The sequence below is a fragment of the Brassica napus genome, chromosome C5 (genome assembly GCF_020379485.1).
Source record: "Brassica napus cultivar Da-Ae chromosome C5, Da-Ae, whole genome shotgun sequence".
NCBI classification, from domain to species: domain Eukaryota; kingdom Viridiplantae; phylum Streptophyta; class Magnoliopsida; order Brassicales; family Brassicaceae; genus Brassica; species Brassica napus.
In genome coordinates, this window is record NC_063448.1 from 28587625 (window position 1) to 28609098 (window position 21474).

Consider the following 21474-nt stretch of genomic DNA (forward strand, 5'->3'; position numbering starts at 1 on the left):
ATCAAATTTAGTTGATATTTGTCATATATATCTTAAATTTTACAAAATAACTTAAATTAAACTATTAATAATTAAACATTTTCAAACTTTAAAATTTACATTTTAAAGCTTTATAGTTTTAAAAAATAATGCTACAAAATAATAACAAATATTGTATTCAAAAAATATTTCAACTAAATCATAAAATAATATATATAAAGTACGAGCAAAAAAATCATAGTTTTGGATATACATGTTTTTAAGTCGGGTACAAATTGGTTCTTATCAAGGTCAGGTCTATTCGGGTCGATTCTTTTCGGTTTCAGGTATGTTCGGGTCGGTTCCTTTTGGTTTTGGTTCTTTCGGGTAAAAGAATTTTGGACTCAAAAGATACTTGTAAATTTTTAGTTTGGTTTCGGATCAGATATTTTTGGGTTGGTTCCGGTTTCGGTTTTCGGGTCCAGGTTAAAATGTCCAGGCCGAGCTTCTGCATCTGCATATGCCGAATATCAAGCTTGGCTTTTTTTCCGAGTGTCTGATTGAGAGACACTTAAATAATAGCATGATTAATAGATTCATCTAATTCTTTATATTTAGGAAAAAATTGGCACATTACATCTGTTTCTTGTTAACCAAAAAAAAGTTTAAGAGACGTGATGCGTGAATTAAATAATTTCGAATGGTAACCTGCGGTCCAAATGCGGTTCTAATAGTAACAAAAAACATGCAGAAACATAGGTATATATAGGGTTTTTTGTTATTATTAACGACGGTGCCATGCGGTAAATTTTTGTAGAAATTTTTATTACTATTTGTGTACATTCAGTTCGAGTTTATATTCTGGTTTCGGATAATAATTAGAACAGAAATAAAATAACATAACAGTTTGATATAATATCATAAACTGTTCGTATATCTGAATGCAGTGTCAATATAATTAACTAAAAGGATACAATTTAATAAATTATGGTTAGTATCGTCACCTCTATTCAGTTTTATAAATTCACATTTTTATTGATATTTTTCGTGTTTATTTTTTTAATGTCTATAATGCTTTATAATTTATTCTAGATTTGAGTTAAACAAATTTGAGGAATTTTCAAGTTAACCACTTTCTTGGCACCATTATTCATGTTTATCACCACTAAATAAACATTTTCAAAAATACATTTTCATTAAAAGGTAAAAGACTCTTATACCATTGTTCTATATATATAATAAATAACTATTTAAATAAAATATAAATTATATTTTTGAATTATACTTTTTAAAATTCAAACTTTTTTCGAATTTTTTTTTCAAAATTTCTTTTTGAAAATCAAAAACTATTTTTGAAACGATTTTTAAAAAATATAAGTATTTATTTCTATATTTATTAGAATCCTAAATTTCACATTCCAAAAAACTATATCTCACCTCTTAACTTTAAAACCTAAGTCTAATAGTTAAATTTAGGGTTATAAATATCTTTTTTTCTCTTTAAAAGTGAGAGTAAAAATAGTTAGTGTAAACATGAAAAGTGGTACTATGAATATGATTTTTTGGCAATTTTCCAAGAAATTTCATGTTTTGAGTTTTGGTGCTACATTTATGATAAAAATATTTTTAGTGCTATTCTAACGAATTTCTCTAATATTTTACTTTAAATAAATAATTATTATAAAATTTATATGATGTGAGTTTAATATGTTTTGTATTGGTTTTAAATTATTTTATTTTAAATATTTCTGTTTTTGGAAAAAAACAGATTACCTTTTTGTATAATTAATTTTATATAATAAAATAATATTTTTGCAAAGAAAAAAATAATCGAAAGAGTAAAAATGACAACAATATCTGCTCACTCTGTTCTTAAATGTGTTTTAAAGAATTTTAATGTTTCAATATATAAGATGTTTTCATTTTTCTAGGTAACATTTACTTTATTAAAAATTGTGCAACCAATCATATTTAATAATATATTTTGTAATTAGTTAAATATCATTAATTTATAGTTTTAATGTTGTTTTCTAGACAAAAATTAACTTTTTTTTAATATGTGTGTTTTTAACTAAATAAGAGTATAGATAATAAGGGTATAAGAGTCTTTTGTCACTTTATGAAGAAAATATTTTTTGTAAATGTTCTTTTAAATGATGGTAAAGATGGAAAAGTGGTACTAGAAAAGTAGTAAACATGAAAAAAAAATTCGGTTATGTTACAAGAAAGGAAAGAAAAATTAGGTGAAAGGGGTAAGGTTGTTGGTGGAGGCGATAGGCTTTTAATTCAGTTAACAAAAAAACGAGTTAACTCACCGAGTCAACATACAGGGTCAAACGAGTTGGGGTTTTTGTGTCTTGTTTTGATTTGGTTAGGTAACTCAGGTCTGGTTAGTTTAAAGTAGAGAGAGAGAGAGAGAGATTGGCTTCAGATCTGAAAAGTGTTTCCTCTTCGGGCCATGGGATTCTCCGTCGTCGTTTCGATTATCTCTTCTTTTGCTTGGTCACTTTAGTTGATTATCTGAGAATACTATGTCACGCCCTTTCTTCCACAACCTTATCCTCTCATCCACTATCATCAACTAAAACCGTCAGGTAATTGCTCTCCTCTTTCAAAGATTGAAGAATCTGGTGTTGGGTTGCTCGATTCAAGTAGAAATTGAGCGGAGAAAGTGTCTTCCTTTTTCGTTGTTGTTTTGATAATATATTCGAATGAGTTTGGTGGGATCTTGAGTCTCTTTGTTTAGACTGCATCTAGTCTAAACAATGTATAGTGAGGAGATTGAAACACAAAAAACACAAAACAATGTATAGTTTGGTGAAAGCGCTGAAATATTAAGACTCTTATGTTGACTTTTGGTCTTAGTCTTGTTACGCATAATTGAAACACAAAAAAACATGTATAGTGAGGAGAGAGACAATGAGTGGACTTGATAGAGATCTGGGAACATGCCAGTTTCGCTTTAAGACTGTGACTAATAAAAGCTCTGTTGTATCCATTCATTGTGTGTTGATGGATGATTATTGATTCTAAACTATGATCTGGTCTAGTTATGATGCTATTGCACTCACCCTAACCTGATGGGTCATGTTTGGCATGCAGGACTAAGGAAAGCTGACAACAATATCTGGTTTTAAACAAGGTTGGCAGGAGTTTGTTAGATCCACTTCCTTTTGGTTTTCAGTTACAAAGGTACTCTTATGAACATGGATTCTGCACACAATGAGTTCAACAAACGCGCTCGATTGTTTGAAGACCGTCAAAAAGAAGAGACCAGGGTCACTCATCCATTGATTCCTGAATCTAATGCACCCCTGAATGAAGGGTATGAGGGTTCTACCACCACCCAGAGCTTGTTCACTGATTCTAAACCTGAAGAGACTCCGAAAATACCTAAGAAGAGAGGAAGGAAGAAGAAGAATCCTAATCCCGGTAAGTATGAGAGACAAACTCTTACTTCTTTGACCTTCTGTTCGTAAAGATTCATATTTGGCTCGGTACATGCAGAGGAAATAAACTCGTCGACTCCGGAGAACAGCTCAAAGTTCTACAAGAGTGCTTCTGATAGAAAGAGAACTGTAACTGCTGAGGAAAGAGAGAGAGCCATCAGCGCAGCCAAAACGTACGAGCCGACCAATCCTTTCTTTAGAGTTGTTCTGCGACCATCGTATCTGTACAGAGGCTGCATCATGGTATGTGGAACTGTTTCTCATGTGAGAAAGGCCTAAACTTCAACCGTATGTGACCTGTTTTTTTTGTTTAATTATTTACAGTACTTGCCTTCTGGGTTTGCTGAGAAGTACCTGAGCGGGATAGCTGGTTTCATCAAGCTTCAGCTCGGGGAGAAACAATGGCCAGTGAGGTGCCTTTACAAAGCAGGGAGGGCTAAGTTTAGCCAAGGATGGTATGAGTTCACACTCGAGAACAATATAGGGGAAGGAGATGTTTGTGTGTTTGAGCTTCTCAGAACTCGAGATTTCGTTCTGAAAGTCACCGCCTTTCGCGTCACTCAGTACGTGTGACACTACAACAAACCAATCTGGTTTACCAAAGTTCATTTTCATGTAAGGTCTTTTAATTAGTTTATCTCTCTTGCATTTCTTGGAGAATCAGTCTGCTTCTCTGGGTTTTAGATGTGTTCTGAGTGAAATTTCAGGTTCCTATGTTCGTTGTTGATAAGTATTTGAGATTTGGTGCAAAAACTCTGTGTTTGAGTGGTAGTTAAGGGTCAATAGTAGCGTTGTATTACATGTATTGGACTGGTCAGTGAATCAGGAGAATGATGTTTATGTGAATGTTGATTATGAATTTATGATTGAGATGATTGCTTATCCTGATGTAGGATTATGAAATTGCAAAATATGAAGAATAAATGAATTCAGAATGGATTGAACCACATTTCACCATTAGACATATGTCTAATGGTACATAATGTTATTACAACTTCTCTTTAAGGAGCTAGAAACCGATATCTATCAAACGGAGATGTTTGTCACGTAAAAATAAAATAATGAGTTTTAAGAACTTCTCTTACTCTTCAAAGCTTCCTCTAACTCTTTGTCAGGAAACATAACATGACTTTTAAGAACTTCTTTTACTCCTCAAAGCTTATCTAACCTTCTTCAACCCATTGAATCACCCTTTTCAACATAAATCGACAATGAAGAATAACACACAAAAGACAAACCCCACAAATCCTCTCTTTTTTTTTCATGTATTATTGGATTATATTGAAAACATGAAATTTTTTACACAAACCGACAAAAGAACACATTCCTAGCCGTATTCTCAAACTTGACGTTAGCTCTTGGTTTATTGTTCAAAAACTCTTCCAAATTAATCACTTCACTCGAATCATCATCACTACTTTCAACTCTAGTAAACCCCTTCCTCATCATCATCACTCTCAATTAGATGAACTTTGTCCATTGAATATTCAATCTAAGAAGCAGACACATTACATACCAAAACATGAAAACTTGAGTTGCTTGGGAATGAAACACTAAAAATATAGTTTTACATCAGAGTTTAAGACATAATCTCACAAACCTAACCAAAATTTTCTGTAAAAATTCCACACATCCAATCATGTTTAAACTAATTAAACAATCCAAAAGTACAGAAAAAAATATAATATTGTTTTATTGTTATTAAATATGATTTTCTGATGATGTGGTTATGTGGTCGGTATTTATTTGTGAAGAGCATTATTTGATTTTTTATTATGTTACTCGTATAAGTACCTTGCATGTACTGTGTATGGGAATAAAAAATGATTAGTTTTTCTTTTTTGATAAAATGTGAATATTATACCAAAAATTGGAACAAGAGTTGATTTACAAGGGCTTTAACAGCTAGAAGTTACATATGACTCAAAAAAAATAAAAAAAACAAGATGGAACTATGAAGCTTATGAATCGGGTGATCTAGGTGAACCTAAACCATTGAGACAACAATCCTTGGCAACGCTTATGGGGTAAGCGAGCCAGGAGGATGTCTCTGATGGCCCTGTCGACCTTACTAAACAGAGTAGAGGTCGAATCATGGGGGCCTTGGTGTAGTCTATTGTTCCTTTCTCTCCACAGGTGGAAGACAACCAGCTGAGCAGTGAGTTTCTTTAGCGTTGCTGAGAGGCCTGGAGTAACCGTGAGCATCCAATTGATAAGAGAAGGCCAGGTCTCAAGACAGAGGGCCTGTTGTCCAAGGCGAGCCAGAACGATGTCCCAGAGCTGTGTAGCAACGCTACAGCGCAGGAAGACGTGGTCCCTAATTTCCTGTCCAAGTCCACACAAACAGCAGGTAGCATAATCATACACACCCCCAGGTTACTAACCGTTCTCTTACCGGGAGTCGATTTAGGTTTGCCACCCAAAAGTGAAAAGCGTGTTTGTTTACTGCATGTTTGAACCAAACGGCCTTCTCCCAATAAACCTGAGGCGCTGGGAGTCTGATAGATTCCCATGTTTTGGTGATAGAGAAGACAGGGGCTCTGTGACCAGATGGTCCCCAACAATAAGAGTCTGCACTGTCTTCATTGGTAGGTGGATCGATCTCCAGCAAAGTTGCTCTCAAGGAAGCAAGGGATGGTGTTCTACAACGGGGCGATGGAGTGATCCAAACCCCGCGTCTAACACCTTCGCTTACAGTGGCTGTGATAGGAATTCCAAGCCGACAGGGACCAGCCTCACCAACAGAATCAATAAGAGGCCCAGAGGGTAACCAATCATCAAACCAGTAGCTAGCGTTTCTCCCATTCCCAATGTTGCAGCCAATCAAATGACGAGCTAGAGGGCGGAGGGAGATCAGAGCTTTCCAAATCCAAGAGTGACTTGGTTGAGGTTCTGCGTTCCAGTAGTTGCACCTTTTCAGACGGTGCTCTTTATTCCAAGCAACCCAAAGCGAGTTGGAACCTGAGAATTGAAGCCAGACCAATCTAAGAGTGAGAGCCTTGTTCCAAAGGGAAAGGTTCCTCAGTCCAATTCCACCTTCACTTTTCGGTAGGCATAAGTCGTACCACGCGACCTTTGCATTTCCCCGTGTGTCCGGGCTAGAGGACCACAAGTAGTCTCTGCAGAGTTTCTCAATCTCCTTAATGCACCCTTTCGGAAGGACAAAAGCTGAGAGCCAGAAATTGATCAAGCTGTTGATAACTGACTTGATGAGTTCCAACCTTCCCACATAGCTCAACAATCTAACTTTCCAGCTTTGTATTCTCTTCTTTATGTTATCCACAAGAGGAGAGTATTCAGACTTTCTAAGCCGCCGATGATGGAGGGGAAGACCCAAGTACCTTATTGGGAGAGATCCCATAAGGAAGCCGCTCGCGTTCAGGTTTGCCGTTTCAGTATCATCCATCCCCGCGTGAAACAAAGCAGTCTTCTCCTTGTTAAGACCCAAGCCAGATAATGTACGGAACTCATCCAACACCGCTGCGATGCCATCCAAGGAGGGGCATGAGCCATCAAAGAAGATCATCAAGTCGTCAGCGAAGCAGAGATGAGATATTTCCGGGTTTTGCCCAAGAGGATGATAGCCAATAAGGCCCGCTTCGAATCTCTCTGCAAGAAAAGACGAGAAGACCTCCATAGCAATGTTGAATAGAGCTGGGCTAATAGGATCCCCCTGACGCAATCCACACCCACCATTGAAGTACCCACAGAGCTCTCCATTGACGTTTATAGAGAAGGAGGTTGTTGTGATACAGTTTCTGATCCAGTTGATGAAGACAGCAGGGAAGTCAGCAGCATGGAGGACCTGCAGGATGAAAGGCCAGCTAACAGAGTCAAACGCCTTCCGTATATCGACGTTCAGCAGGCCTCTAGGAGAAGAGTTCTTTGATCCAAACCCCTGGACTAGTTCGGTAGCCAGAAGTACATTTTCTACCAGTAGACGCCCTTTGACAAAGGCAGACTGAGAAGGAGAGATCATTTCAGGTAACAGCTTTTCAAGACGTCTGGCCAACAACTTAGACACGACCTTGTATAATGCATTGTAGCAGGAGATAGGTCTAAACCCACTCATCCTCTCAACCTCAGTAGTTTTAGGGACCAGGGTAATAGCAGTGGCGTTCCATTTTTTTAGGATGTGGCCCGAGGAGAAGAACTCTTGCACAGCCCTTGTGAAATCCTGTCCTATAATAGGCCAGGCTCGACGGTAGAACTCACCCGTGTAGTCATCCGGGCCAGGAGCTTTATTGGCAGGAAGATAAAAGACCTCCTTCCTTATCTCTTCTGCAGAAATAGGGGCCATTAACATACCTTTACAGGCTTCATCACATCGGAAGGATGTCCGACGACTAATCTCCTCCATAGCTTCCGGTGAGAGCGATGGAGAAGGAGCACCAAGGAGGCTCGTATAGTACTCAACGCAGTGGCTCTTGATATCATTGATGTTCTCAAGCCTGAGGTTCTGGTCGTCAATAAGGTAGTGTATCTGGTTCCCTGATCTTCTAGCCTGCATAGATCTATGGAAAAGAGATGAGTTGCAGTCGCCAAACTTCGCCCATGTCACCCTTGAACGCTGATAGATAAATTTTTCTTCAGCCTTTGCAAGCTTGGTCCAATTCCTATGCGCTTCTCTTTCTCTTGCAGCCGCAGAGATCAATGGAGAGGATAGTAAGTCTGCCTGAGCAGAGAGCATATGAGCATGAGACTCCTGCACCCTTTGTTCCAGACCAGAGAAGTGTTCTCTGTTGATGTCCTTTATCACAGGTTTTAGCAGCTTTAGCTTCTTGGAAAGCTGGAACATTGCTGTCCCAGGCACCGTAGTGTTACTCCAGAAAGCCTGCAGCTGAGGGATGAAGTCTTCATGATACATAAGGAAGTGAGAAATCTTGAAAGGTTTCTTGGACTTGTGCGGGCAGTGGTCTGAGAAGTCCATATCCCCAAAGTGTCCATAGGAAATTGGGAAGGAGAGGAGCCAGTTGTCGTTGACTAGGATCCTGTCTAGCTTCTTAGCGAGAGGCTTTGCTGTTTGGTTATTCCACCAAGTGAACATGTGACCCCTAAAGGTGAGATCCGAAAGACCTGAGGACGAGAGGCAATCACGAAACTGTGTCATGCCCTTGGAGATTCTCGTACTGCCAGATGAGCTGTCGTTTGGGTTTACAGTTTGGTTGAAATCCCCTAGCACCACCCATGGTTTTGCACTAATGATAGTATCGGCTGATAGTGCACACATCTCTTCCCATAACACTTCTCTTCCATTCTTACAGTTTACCCCATAAACGTAAGACACAGCTATATCAGTTGAAGAGTTGGGCAGACGGACAATGCAAGTGATCATCTGTTTTGACTTCGAGTGGATAGAGAGAGTAACAGAGGGGTCCCAAATGACCCAAATCCTGCCTAAGTCCGAAAATTCATAGTTTGCTTCATAGTTTCAACCGGTAAAAGAGGAATGTATATATTTCAGAGCCTTGTGCATCCTTACATGAGTCTCTATTATGCTACCAAAAAGGGTTTACTACTCTGCAGTCATCTCCGGAAACATCTACGCTTTACACTATTATTAAAGCCTCTTGTGTTCCAACAAAAAGTGTCTACCGCCATATTAGTGGTTGATTGGTTTGGGGTGCTTCCCCTTACGCTTTTTCAAAAGGCGCTTCTGCTTCTTCTGCTTCTTCAACATAAAAATGATTAGTTTGTTATGTTAAAGTAGTATAATTTATAGCAAAATTTATTGTGGGATGTTAACTGTCCATGTATTCTATTGTAATATTTGTATATCATACTTCAGTTCTATTAGAATTAGGAGAGGTAGAGCTTTGGTTTTTGCGGAATTAGTCTTTTGGAGCTTTGGTTTCTTTTATTCAGAGTTTTGTGGTTCTTCGCTGGCATGAGCACCTTGTATGTGCTTGTTTAGTTTGTGAGGTGCTTCTTATGTCTTAGCTGGTAGTTGTGCTTCCGGTGCTTTGGACATGCGTCTTTTTGTTTCGAGGTGACTTTGTTCTTCCGATGACTATTTTTTTTCTGTCCCACTTTTTTGGTTTTTTGCGCTGGTGCTTGATCGCGATTCTTTGTGTTCCGGGGATTGCTTTGTCTTATATTTAATCTTTTTACCTTTTTGACATATGCTTGTTCTAGGCAAGAAATTCTATGGTAAAATGAAATAGGTTTGTCTTCTTTGTTGATCTTTTTTCAGCTCCAAACATTTATTGAGTTAGTTGTTACTATGGTATTTTACTTTTTCTCTCTGACTATAGAAGTTTTATGTTTAGATTATGTATTACACTCTAATTTCTTCTTATTAGTTTGGTCATTTTATATTTTTAATAGTTAAATAAATATATAATTTGTAAATTAAATATTAGAAAATGGTAAAAAATAATAAAATAACAAAAATTTATAATATTTTTAATTGTGAATAAATTAAATATGTAAAATATATTTCTATTATTTTATTTATTTCTTTATTTGAACAATAAAATAAATTATCAAACTTCATACGATAATAGTTAGTGCGAAAAGGATTACATTATTCACAATTAGAAAGTCTTTAGCCAAACTGCAATAATCTAACAGATGATTGACCTAAAATGTAAAAATATTACATAGATGACACGTGTCACAAAAGCCTCTTCTTGTCCAAAGAAGGGAAAAAACCAATTATATATATATATATATATATCACTACCAAAGAAAACATGGTAATTTTTGTTTGTTAGAATATTTTTAAGTAATTTAAAAAAAATATCTTTTGGTAGAGCATTAGCATTAGTATTATGCTCTACATTATCCAATCAACAATTGTTAGAAAAGCGTTTAGAAAAGCATTTACTAAATGCAAATGCTCTCCAAATGCTCTTTGGCCAATGCTCTCACATGAAGCTTTTAGAATAGCATTTGCATACATAATTTATAAAATTAAGGAAAATATATAATTAATTCTTTTATTTTATTTTATAATATCATAAAATTATTTTTATATCCCAAAAATAAAATTTTGATTTCTAAAATTAATTAATAATAAAAATATTTTTTTAAATAGTTTTTCACATTTAAAATATAGAATTTAATTTATATATTTAATTTATTTTAAAAGTGAAAATATTATTTTAAAATATAGATATTTTAATTAAAAATTTTATTTTTAAATAATATTTTCGATATAAACATAATTTTTAAATTTTTAAATAAAATAAATTAATTTTATATCTTTTTAATTTTATATGTTAATATATTTATATATATATATATATTCATTAAAAATAATATATTAATATATTAATTAAAAATAAAATATATTATATATTAATTTTTATAATAATTTTAAATAGCATATTCATAATGCTCTACCAATCATCCTATTAAACAGTTTAGCAAAAGCATACAGCTCATGCAGCATACTGCTTCTATAGCATACTGCTACTGGTAATGCTAATGCTCTGCCAATCAGAGCCTAAATTTTTAAATGATAGTCCAAACAAAAAATCACACTAAAAATTTATGATTTCTTTTTTTTTTTTGTTCTGAAAAAAAAAACAGAAATCATGATTTTTGAGAACAAAAAAAACTGAAATCATGATTTTTTGTTTTGATAGATAAGATTGTTATTACATGAGATCACATGCGTCATTTTCCACATTTGTGTCATTAGATGCGATAACGTGAGCTTCATTTTACTGATCTTCCAAAACGACACATATATAATAATCAGCAGCATGGTGAAGATTTATATCTTCTTGGGCCATGTCAGTAATCAAAGGCTAAGAACTTTCAGATCAGTGTTGCTATAAATAAAATATTATTCTCTCTATAATGCAAAAATTAAAGCCATCAATGATCTCTCCCAATTCTCACCACCGTAGATTTTAGGCAATTTTAAAAATTATAGCCCTTCAATTTTCCCAGCTCTCTCCATCTCTAACGAATCACCACCCAAAACCAACTTACGCTAAGAGCTCAACGAATACAGCAAACAAAACATAATGACAAACTCAAAAACATTAAGTTATTAGAGATCCAACCTGAACATGGAAAACCTGTGTAGTAGATGCTACTACTACAAACCGATAAAGAAATTATTAATCTTCTAGAGACAATTAAGCAATTATGTTGATACTTTAACTTCGTAACAACATCATCATCTGGCTTCTAAATATCACATAAGTTATATCATCTCTCCCTTCACAATTGAATGAAAAAAAAAAATATTATCCATTTTCCGAAGATCACAAATTCCTATTTACTGAAATATGTATTTAACTAATTATGTATTTGCCATATATTATGCATCGTGACATTTATTTAACTCACCAATCCGGAAGAATAGATCCTAATAAAGAGAATACATGTCGCAAATGTTATAGAAAAAAATAATTAGATCGAGAAAAACTTAGATAATGAGGCCTAAAACTGTAAAGTAAATAAAAATGGCGATATATTGCCAACAATATACGTACCAGACCAAGTATAAACATTATGGCATACTAACATGTCCAGTGAGGCAAAAACGTTATTATTGAAAAATCATATAAAACAATTAAGTTTCACTCGATGCAGATTTAGAAATAAAACCCAATCATTGCTAACTGTTTACTACGGCCAAATAACATGATATACAAAAACAGACCACAAAATCCACACAGCTAGGCGTGGGCAAAATAACCGGAACCGAAGAACCGAACCGAAATACCCAAAATCAGAACCGGATCAATACCTTCAAATACCCGAACGGTTCCTACATTTCTATATTCGAAATAACTGAACCGGAACCGAACGGATACCCGAATATATAAAAATATTAATTATATATACATATAACATAACTAAATATATATTTTTAATTTAAATATCTATTGATAATAGTTGAGGATAACTAAATTATTATAAAGTATCCACACTACCCGAAAGTATCGGAAACTATCCAAATAATATTATCCAAAATATCCAAAATAATCCAAAATATTCAAATATTTTATTTAAATAATCTTAATTATTTGATATTTTACCCTAAATAACCAATATTTTAGCCGAATTATCCGAACTACCCAAACTACCCGAACTATCCGAACCCGAACCGGATCCAATTAAGAACCGAATTTTTTCCGGGTATTTTACGGTTCCTAGTTTTACTATTCGAACCGAACCGAACCGAAAATAGGTCAAGTAGTAAATGGATCATCTGCCCCCTATCCGAACTACCCAAAACCCGAAATATCCGAACCGATACCCGAAATGCCCAGGCGTACACACAGCTAGAGATGTCAAACAGGTTTATCCATCCCGTCCCATCCCGTACCGCGGCGGGTTAGTCATCGAGCGGGTCACAGCGGGCCTGTCCCGCGCGGGCTGCGGTTCTCAGAATGCCGGCCCAAACCCGTACCGAAAAACATATAGGCCTTCGCGGGCTGTCCCGCGGGATGCCTTCTTATCAAACCGCCTACTACAGCTTCCTTCATGAATGTTCAAGTGGAAGAGTTGTGTAAGAGAGTTGAAGAGAGCTCATTAAGCTTCACTATAACCTTATCAAAATCAATTCCATAAAGCTCTGTTTGTGCTTGCGTTCTTGAGTTAAAAGCCTTTTTTGGCTATCATCATAAGATTTTATTAAGTTTGAATCTGATTGAGTTGTTGTCTTTGTAATAACTTGGCTCAAGTGTTATATGTCTTCATCAAACCATCTCTCTTTGTAATTCTTTGGATTTCAAAAAAAAAAAAATCGTGAATCATTTTGTTAAATTATACAAATGACATGATATACAACTAACTTTTCTTCTAAACAACATCATTGTAACCAAATTTAATTTAAGAAAAGTATCATTTCACAGTACTCGAAAAAAAAAACCAATCAACTTAAACAAAAAATCTCACATTGTAATAAAGCAATTCATAATTGTGTGTAATAAAAAGAGAAAACCAAATTATAACACCACCAGAGCTCGAATCGTCATCGCTGGAGCTGGAGTCGTCATCGCCGGATCTCAAATCATCATCACCGGAGCTCGAATCATCATCTCCAAAACTCCTTATGTTTTCTGGGGGAAAAGTCCCAAGAATCATTTTCTTCTCACTCTTTCTCTCTCTCTCTCTCTCTCGTTTTTTCAGGTAAAATAAGAAATGAAAAAAAAATGCGAGTCCATGTAATCCCGCATGACCCGTTTCGGCCCATCCCGCAAAAAGCCTAGTCCCGCAAAAACCTGTCCCGCGAAGCCCGCAAATTTATGAGCCTAGAAAACTTCGTCCCAATACTGTCCCGCAACAGTCCTTTACGGGCTAGACCCACGGTCTACGTCCATGATTGTCATCTCTACACAGAGCCCTCCAAATATTGTAGTGGGTATAAAATAAACCTAACACTTTTTATTTTTAAAAAGCCGGTCCTGCAATGAAAATATACAACAAACAAACAGTTTAAACAAATGATAACATTCACACTATGGACTTCTCGAACATGGCTGCTTTTAACACCCAAAGAGCAACCATCCTCAAAATTAACCAAAACCAACATCACCGCGGACCCTGGATCATGCTAGGTAAAACATTCGCAACAGACCTCCACAGTTTTTGAAAAAAATTACATACAAATAGATCTTAAAAAGAATTTTTAAACCCCCAAATTTATAAAAAAAAAATTTTTACATAGATCCAGCTACATGCCTCCAAAATCTCAGGGCCTACCTGACCAACATTGACACAATTTATAGAACCAAACCTATCACCTTTCAGACAAATGTCAACCCAAACACATAACTAGCTCAAAACTCTGCAGTGAAACTTTCACGCGGACATACCACTATTAGTAAAATAAAAGAGTAACCTAAAATTTTCTTATAACAATATATAATGTAAACTGTATCGTATGAATAATATATGATAAGAGGATTCGAATACAATCTTGACATATCATACAACTAAAAAAACATCAGAAAATGAATAGCCGTTCGGTTCTATGCTCTGGACGCCTTTGCTTCGGTGTAAAGTTGATCAATTATGCTCTGAAATAACAAAGTTTAGTTGTGTTAGTAAACAATTAATATGCAGGACATGTCCAGAGTCATTAGTACATTTGCATAGATCACAAATCTGATTCTGATGATCCATATTATGTGCATTAAGTCCCGATTTGTTTGTTTTCGTTTACGTATTTACACGTTTCCATGTGATAACATGGAAACGCAAACGTAAATTAATGGCAAAAAATCAATCGGACCTAACACAAAAGAAGAAATTGAGTAGGGAAAGGGTCACCTTGTAATGTTTCAGGAGCTGTGGCCTTTTCAACTTGAAAGTTGGAGTTATAAGATCTCTTTCAATATCGAAAAGGTTTGGTTCCAAATGAACCGCTTTTAACATTTCAAACCCTTTAAGCTACAAATACATTAAAAGAAAAACATTATTAAAAGTAATAAATCACTAGATTTGGATCCGCACAACCGTGCGGGTATTAAATTTCATGTTTATATATATTTTACATAATTAGAATATATTTTTAAAGTTACTTATATATTTAAATGTTTATATATAATCATTTAAAAAAATAATTTGATAGTTTTCATGCCGTAAGTTAATTGATTATTTCAAATCATCACATATATTTGGTATTTTTTAATATATATATATATATATTTTAAAATTATTTTTTATTTAATTATTATGATTCTGGCCCGTAATTCAAAGTGCTATATTTCCTTTATCAATATTTTTTTTATATTTATTCATTTAAGATAATAACTATATATATATATAAAAAGTTTAAGATAAGTTTATTTTATACATGAATTATCTAATTTACTAATGTTAACCCATTCTACCAACATATTATATTTCTAGCACAAATATTTAATGGTTGTGAATTTTATAAAAGATAACTTAGTATATATATATATATTAATGTATAATAACATTAATTTCATTATTAATTACAAAATTAGTGAAAATATTTATATACAATTTTTGATAATTAAGATATTGTTATAATCTTTTTCAACACATTTGTTAAAAAAATTAAATATATATATTTATATTTTAAATTAAAAGATATCAAATTATATTATGATTTAAGTAGTTAAAAAATTATATATTAGCATTAAGGAAATACATTTAATAAAAAATTTAAATGATGATCCAAATAAAAATATCACACATGAATCAAGGTGAGTTTGTTAACCAATCCGGGTTTTTAGGAGTCGATGTTATATTAGGAATGATATATTATTAATCCATATTATTAGTAATAAATGAATGATAACTGATTTCTAGTGAGAGTCTATTTTAAAAAAAAATCACACATGAATCAAAGTTGTGACTTTTGTTTTAATATATAAGATTTGAAAATTTATAATTGGGTAAAAAGTAGACGTACTTGGTATTGCTTTGCGGTAGAGTTAAGCTCATCCAAGAAGTATTTTTGAGCTTTGAGATTTTGACATAGAGATTCAAAATCACTGGGAGATGATTGGTTATTAAGTTTAGCCCAATCTTCAATAGCCTTTCTCTCGGGTACAACCACTGCTACCAGAAAAGACTCGAAGCTGTTTCCATAGATCCATATCTATCACATTATTGGTAGATACTATTATTAGATAAGACTTACTATAATTATAGTATTGAAGAAATGTTGTTTGAACAGTTATATCACTAAATATACCTGAGCAATAAGAGGGCATCTTGAGTAAGTGTTCTCGAGGTTTTCGACAGCAACATATTCACCTTGAGACAACTTAAAGATGTTCTTTTTCCTATCTATGATCTTCATCGATCCATCTTCTTGCCATTCCCCAATATCTCCTACAAACATTAAAAAGTTAACTGCTTATGAGTTTAAAAAGTCAAAATATGTAACTAACAAGACCAAGATCAACAATACCTGTGTGGAACCATCCATTGATCACGACTTGATCAGTTAGGTCTTGCCTTTTGTGGTAACCAGAGAACATTGATTTTCCTCTAAGACAAATCTCTCCTCTAGCCACATCCCCGGAAAAAGCTTCATAACCCATCTCTGGTACAGAAACTAGCCTTGCCTCCACCGTAGGCATTGGCACACCCACTGTCCCCACCATAGAAAATACTCCTGCTAAAGTCGTGAAGCTCCCTCCACAGCTCTCAGTCAATCCTGTCACATTACCGTAATTGAAGTAGGTTTAGCCGAAACCAATAAAGACATTGAGTATACTAATATATCCGTTTATATATGTAGACTTACCATAACCTTGAGAGAGATTAGAGGCAGGGATGATTCTCAAAAACTCCTCTACATGACGAGGTAAAGGTGCTGCACCTGATAACAACATATGAGCTCTTCCTCCTAATGCATCTTTTATCTGACAATTTCAATTCCAAAATTTGTAAGTCTATTACATATTTTTATCCAAGATAAACTCTATATACTATTTCAGAAGCATAAATATATAAACACTGTAATGTAATCTTCATTTTTTTAGTAATCTTCTGTTTTCCTGCGTCACACTAACCTTATCGAACATAAGTCTGTCTAGACGAGGAGAAGCTTCTTCTTGAGACAATCCTTTCCTCATATTCCCCAATTTACTGTACTCACAAGATGATGACACAGATTCAGATTCATATATTCCGAAGAAGTCCCATTGTTCTTATTTGAAGAAACCGAGAGAACTCACTAGTTATAAGCCAAATCGAACAGTTTCTTGCGTATCAAACCACCAGCTGAGATTTTTTGCATTACACCTAAACTCACAAAATAATTTCTTTAAATTCTTATTAAAAAAAAAAAAGAGAACAAGATTTTTGAATTGATCAAATCTATTACCAGCATAGAGTTTGTCGTAAACTCGTGGAACACCGCAAAACACAGTTGGTTTCAGTGCATGAACATCATCCATCAAGTACCGAATGTCCTAGAAACAAATATAAGAGAGCAATTTTGTGAAAAGTAATAAAATAAAGGGGTTTAAACTTTTAAAGAATAAATTTGCTTACGCCACGCCAGTATCCAACAGACGAGCCTCTTGATAAAAAGTAGATCTCCATGACTTGATCATAACAATGTGCTAATGGCAAGTACGAGAAAAACACATCACTTGTGTCACACTACAAAATTCCAAAAAATATAAATAAATGTCATTCCCTTAAATATGGCTCTAATCTCTAATGATAGTATAAAACGAACGACAAAACGTATTGTTCGTCTCTAACTCTCTATGCTAGGGACAACGAAACGAAGTAACTAACATCACAAATGTATGATATTCTTAAAAAGATAAATTACCGATCGATCGGTGACTTGAAGCATTTTATCAATGGATAAAACTTCGACCATAATCGCTGCATTGCTTAAGATTACACCTTTGGGCTCTCCCGTCGTCCCGCTTGTGTACATTATTGTGCATATGTCTGTTTTTTGCTTACGAGGAAGTGCTGTCTTATCCGAGTTTCCCTGAAAACATAATAATCTGGTTACTAGTTAAAGACCCACAAAAAGTTGAATCTTTGAAATAAATAAAAACAGACTAACCATTAGTAAGAACTCATGCCATGAAAATAACGAAACACATTGGTTCTCAGCTTCTTCCTTTTGTGTAGTCGAGACTTCACCAAAGCTCACAATAGCTGAAAGAGAAGATAAAATCATTGGTTCAAACAACATATTAGAATGAATTTTACATCGGATCACTGATTTTTTTTTCCATTAAAACCATCTAACTTACTCTTCAAATTCGAAGAACATGCCTTGTGGCATGCTAAGATCTGCACAAAAGCTCCCAAGAATAAATTAGAAGAAGAAAAAATAACCTTTTCTTGTAGGATAAGAAACGTATAATGGAATCTATAGCATGACTGATTCGACCAAAAATGGACTTACGGAGGAAAGTGCCTTCTCTTGAACGAATACCAGCGAAACCTCGGCATGGTTGATGATGAACTCTACAGCGTTTACACCTGTTTCATCCATATTAAAATTTGGATTAGGTTAAGCCTAATTAATTTTAAGATAAATCTTGTAGTAGTATTGATTATATGTAATATATGTCCAGGTAACTTACCTAAACTGTCGTATAAAGGTACATAAGTTATCCCTTGGCTCATGCAGGCCTGCAATATAACTGATTAGAGATACTCTATGAGAGAGGAAAACTATTTAAACCCAAGATTTTATAATTATGAATCAAGCCAAAAGTTTTGTTATACAGTAGAACCTTTATAAATTAATACTCGATAAATAAATAATCTATTTAAATTAATAAATTTTGCCGGTTCCAATTTGGGCTGGTTCAAAATTTGATACAAATCGATAAAATAATAAGATAATACTTTTTTAGAAAATTCTATGTAAGTATATGGTCCCATTAAAATTATAAATTAATAATTTATATGTATACATATTTTATATAAAAAACCTATTATTATATTGTTTGTTTTATATTCACAATGGAATTATCTTTATATTTCTTTAACACTTAATATATTTTTGATGATATTTAGTAATATTATATGTAAAATATATATTACATACATCAAATAATATAACAAAAATAATATAAATGTCAAATTTAAAAAAATAACAACTAATGTCTATACATTAAAATCAAATATATTTTTTTCTTAGAATAAATATATTTTAAAATAATAAATCTACATAAGGAAACTTTTGTAAATTAATAACTCTATAAATTAATAAAATTTCAAAGTCCCAACATTATTAATTTATAAAGGTTCTACTGTACCTCCATCGCGATAATCCATTCTGGACAATTAGATCCGTATATTCCACAATAGTTTCCCTAATCCACAAAAAAAAGAATTTAGACAAACTATGATTTCGCCTATAACTTCCGGTTGATTTATATACATGATTGATTGGAACGAAAACATTATTATAAGAGATAGGAAGGTACCGGACCAACGCCTCGGCTTCTGATTGCTGATCCAATCCGCAATGCAGCATCGTGAGCTTCCCTATATGTGATCCATGTGTATGGACCGACCTATATACACATTATTGCAAACGATATGAAACACATCAAAAATGATATAAATTTGTTGACAGAATAAATTGAAATGAAGTTATTTAGTGGTCAAAAGATAAATGTTATATAGTTTTATTTTTACCTTAGAATCAACCGTTACGCGCCGGCCTAACATTTGCTCATTCGGATATTGCTTCACAGCCTCACTGGAACAATAATACATACGAGAAGCAAGACAAGTTCTGTTATTATGTATACCCTAGAAAACATATACTTCTTCTGTTCTGTAATGTAACTTATACATTTTTTTTTAATTATAAATTGATTTCATATTTTTATGTAACTTTTATATTTTGGATATTGTGTAATCAAATATATTCTAAATTTTTTTGTATGATTAATTAAATGGTACTTAATTTATAAAGTTCAGTTATACTTTTTGAAAAACTATTTTTATTAATATATGTACTTTTAGTTAAACAGCTTTATATTATGCGATAAATAGTATTAACATTTATCACACATGAATTTTCATTGCTTAGCACAATTATTCAGCATTGGACCAACAATTTAATTACTCTCTCCGTTCTTTAAAGTTACATATTTTAGAGAAAAAACTTGTTTCAAAAAGATCTATTTTTTACATTTCCTATGCATATTGTATTAACTAATTGCAAACTTCAAAAAACTTAATTGTTCTAGTTGAATTTTTATTGGCTTAAAATTACAGAAAAAAGATAAACGCAGAAAAATATATAAATTTAATATGTTTTATTAAAACGCCTAAAAAATCTAGAACAACACTTTAAGGAACAGAGGGACTACTTTATATTCGTAAAGGGTGTCAAAATCCATACCTAAATAGCTGCCAAGGAGAATCAAGATCAGCAGGAAGGTCGAGGAGGCCATCTTTAGCATATTTACACCGATAAACCGGTCCTGCCGATGGATGCTCTGCGGTGGCTTGCCGTCCTTCTTCCACTATCACCACATGATCAGCAGCTGCAGCCATATGTGTATTAATATTATCCTTACAATAAAGATGAAACGGGAATGGTGAATGAGGAAGATGAGGAATGTGAGTGTCTATTTGAAGATTGAAAAAATTGTATTGAGGTTAATAAAAGTCTCTGCGTATCGGTGGTGATTGAAGTTTGGAGATTGCAGTTATGAGTTAGAGGAAGTAGTTGAGCAATAACTTCAGTCTCACAGTTGGTGTATTTCTGACCGGTTTTTAATTGCGCCTTTATTGGGAGTCTATCTTTCTTTGTTTGTTTGTTATCTCTAGAATTTAATATTTTAACACTATATGTGTGTATCTACGTGTTATATGCAAGTAGATTTGGTGGGCTTGAATCTTGTTTTTCTTTTTTGACTTATTTTGCTTTGGTGGGTTTGAATCTTAGAAAAAGTCAGAATGTAACGAGTAAAACCAAACGTAGACTATCTAATTAACCCAATTTTCATGTAATCTGGTTTGTGCTGAAATGTATAGTATTTTGAATATAGGCCATTATTCATAATAGGTAACTCGATTGTCATGATGTTCATTGGTTACATTTGCATTATACCGAAGGTCCCTTGTAAATCCCCTACATATCAAAGGAGAATCAATTTTAAAATTTACGTTAAAAATTTATTTACAAGATGTGTGACGTTGTTTCACGAGAAGCTTTTTTATTTTGTAAAACGCTAAGGTGTTATGCAGAGAACGTTTTTCACGAAAATTATAACTTTAATGCAAACAAATACATTGTTTTTAAAGAACTCATTGTGTACATCTTTCTGGACGAACACTTTTACGTGATAAACCATCAACTTCGGATGCAACCTTCACGTTAATGTGTTTCTTAGATGTCCAATCATTTTTATTTGGTTGAATACTGTTATGGTTTTACTATCCAACTCTGATGGCTTATGATCAGGTTGAAACCAGTTTCGTTTTTATTTTAGGAGTTATACCATTACATATGTATTTTCACATACTTATGATCACCACAACCTTTTAAATTTTGGACGAACACGTAGACAACTTACACATATGGTGCGCAAAAGATCGCTGCTCGGAACACACTGACCGTTTTTCAGCATTGGTGTAACAAAATGTATCCGTGTATCATAATTTCACC

General features: G+C 33.8%; 2 protein-coding genes across 3 annotated transcripts; one reads left to right on the forward strand and one right to left on the reverse strand.

Annotated features, from left to right (window-relative positions):
• Positions 1–2208: 2208 nt before the first annotated feature.
• LOC106451558 (B3 domain-containing protein REM19) lies at positions 2209–4289 on the forward strand. Its single transcript, XM_013893501.3, has 4 exons — positions 2209–2552; positions 3061–3390; positions 3466–3650; positions 3732–4289. The coding sequence occupies exons 2-4, from the start codon at positions 3159–3161 to the stop codon at positions 3978–3980; spliced, it is 666 nt and encodes a 221-aa protein (XP_013748955.1). The 5' UTR covers positions 2209–2552; positions 3061–3158; the 3' UTR covers positions 3981–4289.
• A 9916-nt stretch (positions 4290–14205) lies between these two features.
• LOC125575592 (long chain acyl-CoA synthetase 2-like) lies at positions 14206–20505 on the reverse strand. 2 transcript variants are annotated; one of them, XM_048759107.1, is made up of 19 exons: positions 20203–20505; positions 19488–19551; positions 19274–19363; positions 19103–19159; positions 18422–18470; positions 18241–18317; positions 18086–18125; positions 17893–17987; positions 17647–17814; positions 17358–17468; positions 17188–17275; positions 17039–17105; positions 16874–16949; positions 16606–16723; positions 16267–16515; positions 16048–16187; positions 15763–15951; positions 14649–14768; positions 14206–14395 (listed from the first exon to the last, which is right to left on the reverse strand). In XM_048759107.1, exons 1-19 carry the CDS (start codon positions 20355–20357, stop codon positions 14348–14350), a joined length of 2001 nt encoding a protein of 666 aa, XP_048615064.1. In that variant the 5' UTR covers positions 20358–20505; the 3' UTR covers positions 14206–14347. The 2 variants fall into 2 exon arrangements, with proteins under 2 accessions (XP_048615064.1, XP_048615065.1); XM_048759108.1 differs by having other exon boundaries at positions 18422–18481; positions 20203–20496.
• Positions 20506–21474: the final 969 nt, after the last annotated feature.

Coding starts and splice junctions, on each gene's coding strand:
- LOC106451558 (XM_013893501.3), top strand. CDS start 3,159: ATGAACATGGATTCTGCACACAATGAGTTCAACAAACGCGCTCGATTG. Junction 3,391..3,465: donor GAAGAAGAATCCTAATCCCG/GTAAGTATGAGA, acceptor CGGTACATGCAG/AGGAAATAAACTCGTCGACT. Junction 3,651..3,731: donor TGTACAGAGGCTGCATCATG/GTATGTGGAACT, acceptor AATTATTTACAG/TACTTGCCTTCTGGGTTTGC.
- LOC125575592 (XM_048759107.1), bottom strand. CDS start 20,357: ATGGCTGCAGCTGCTGATCATGTGGTGATAGTGGAAGAAGGACGGCAA. Junction 17,988..18,085: donor ATGTTCTTCGAATTTGAAGA/GTAAGTTAGATG, acceptor CTTCTCTTTCAG/CTATTGTGAGCTTTGGTGAA. Junction 16,188..16,266: donor CAATGGATGGTTCCACACAG/GTATTGTTGATC, acceptor TAATGTTTGTAG/GAGATATTGGGGAATGGCAA.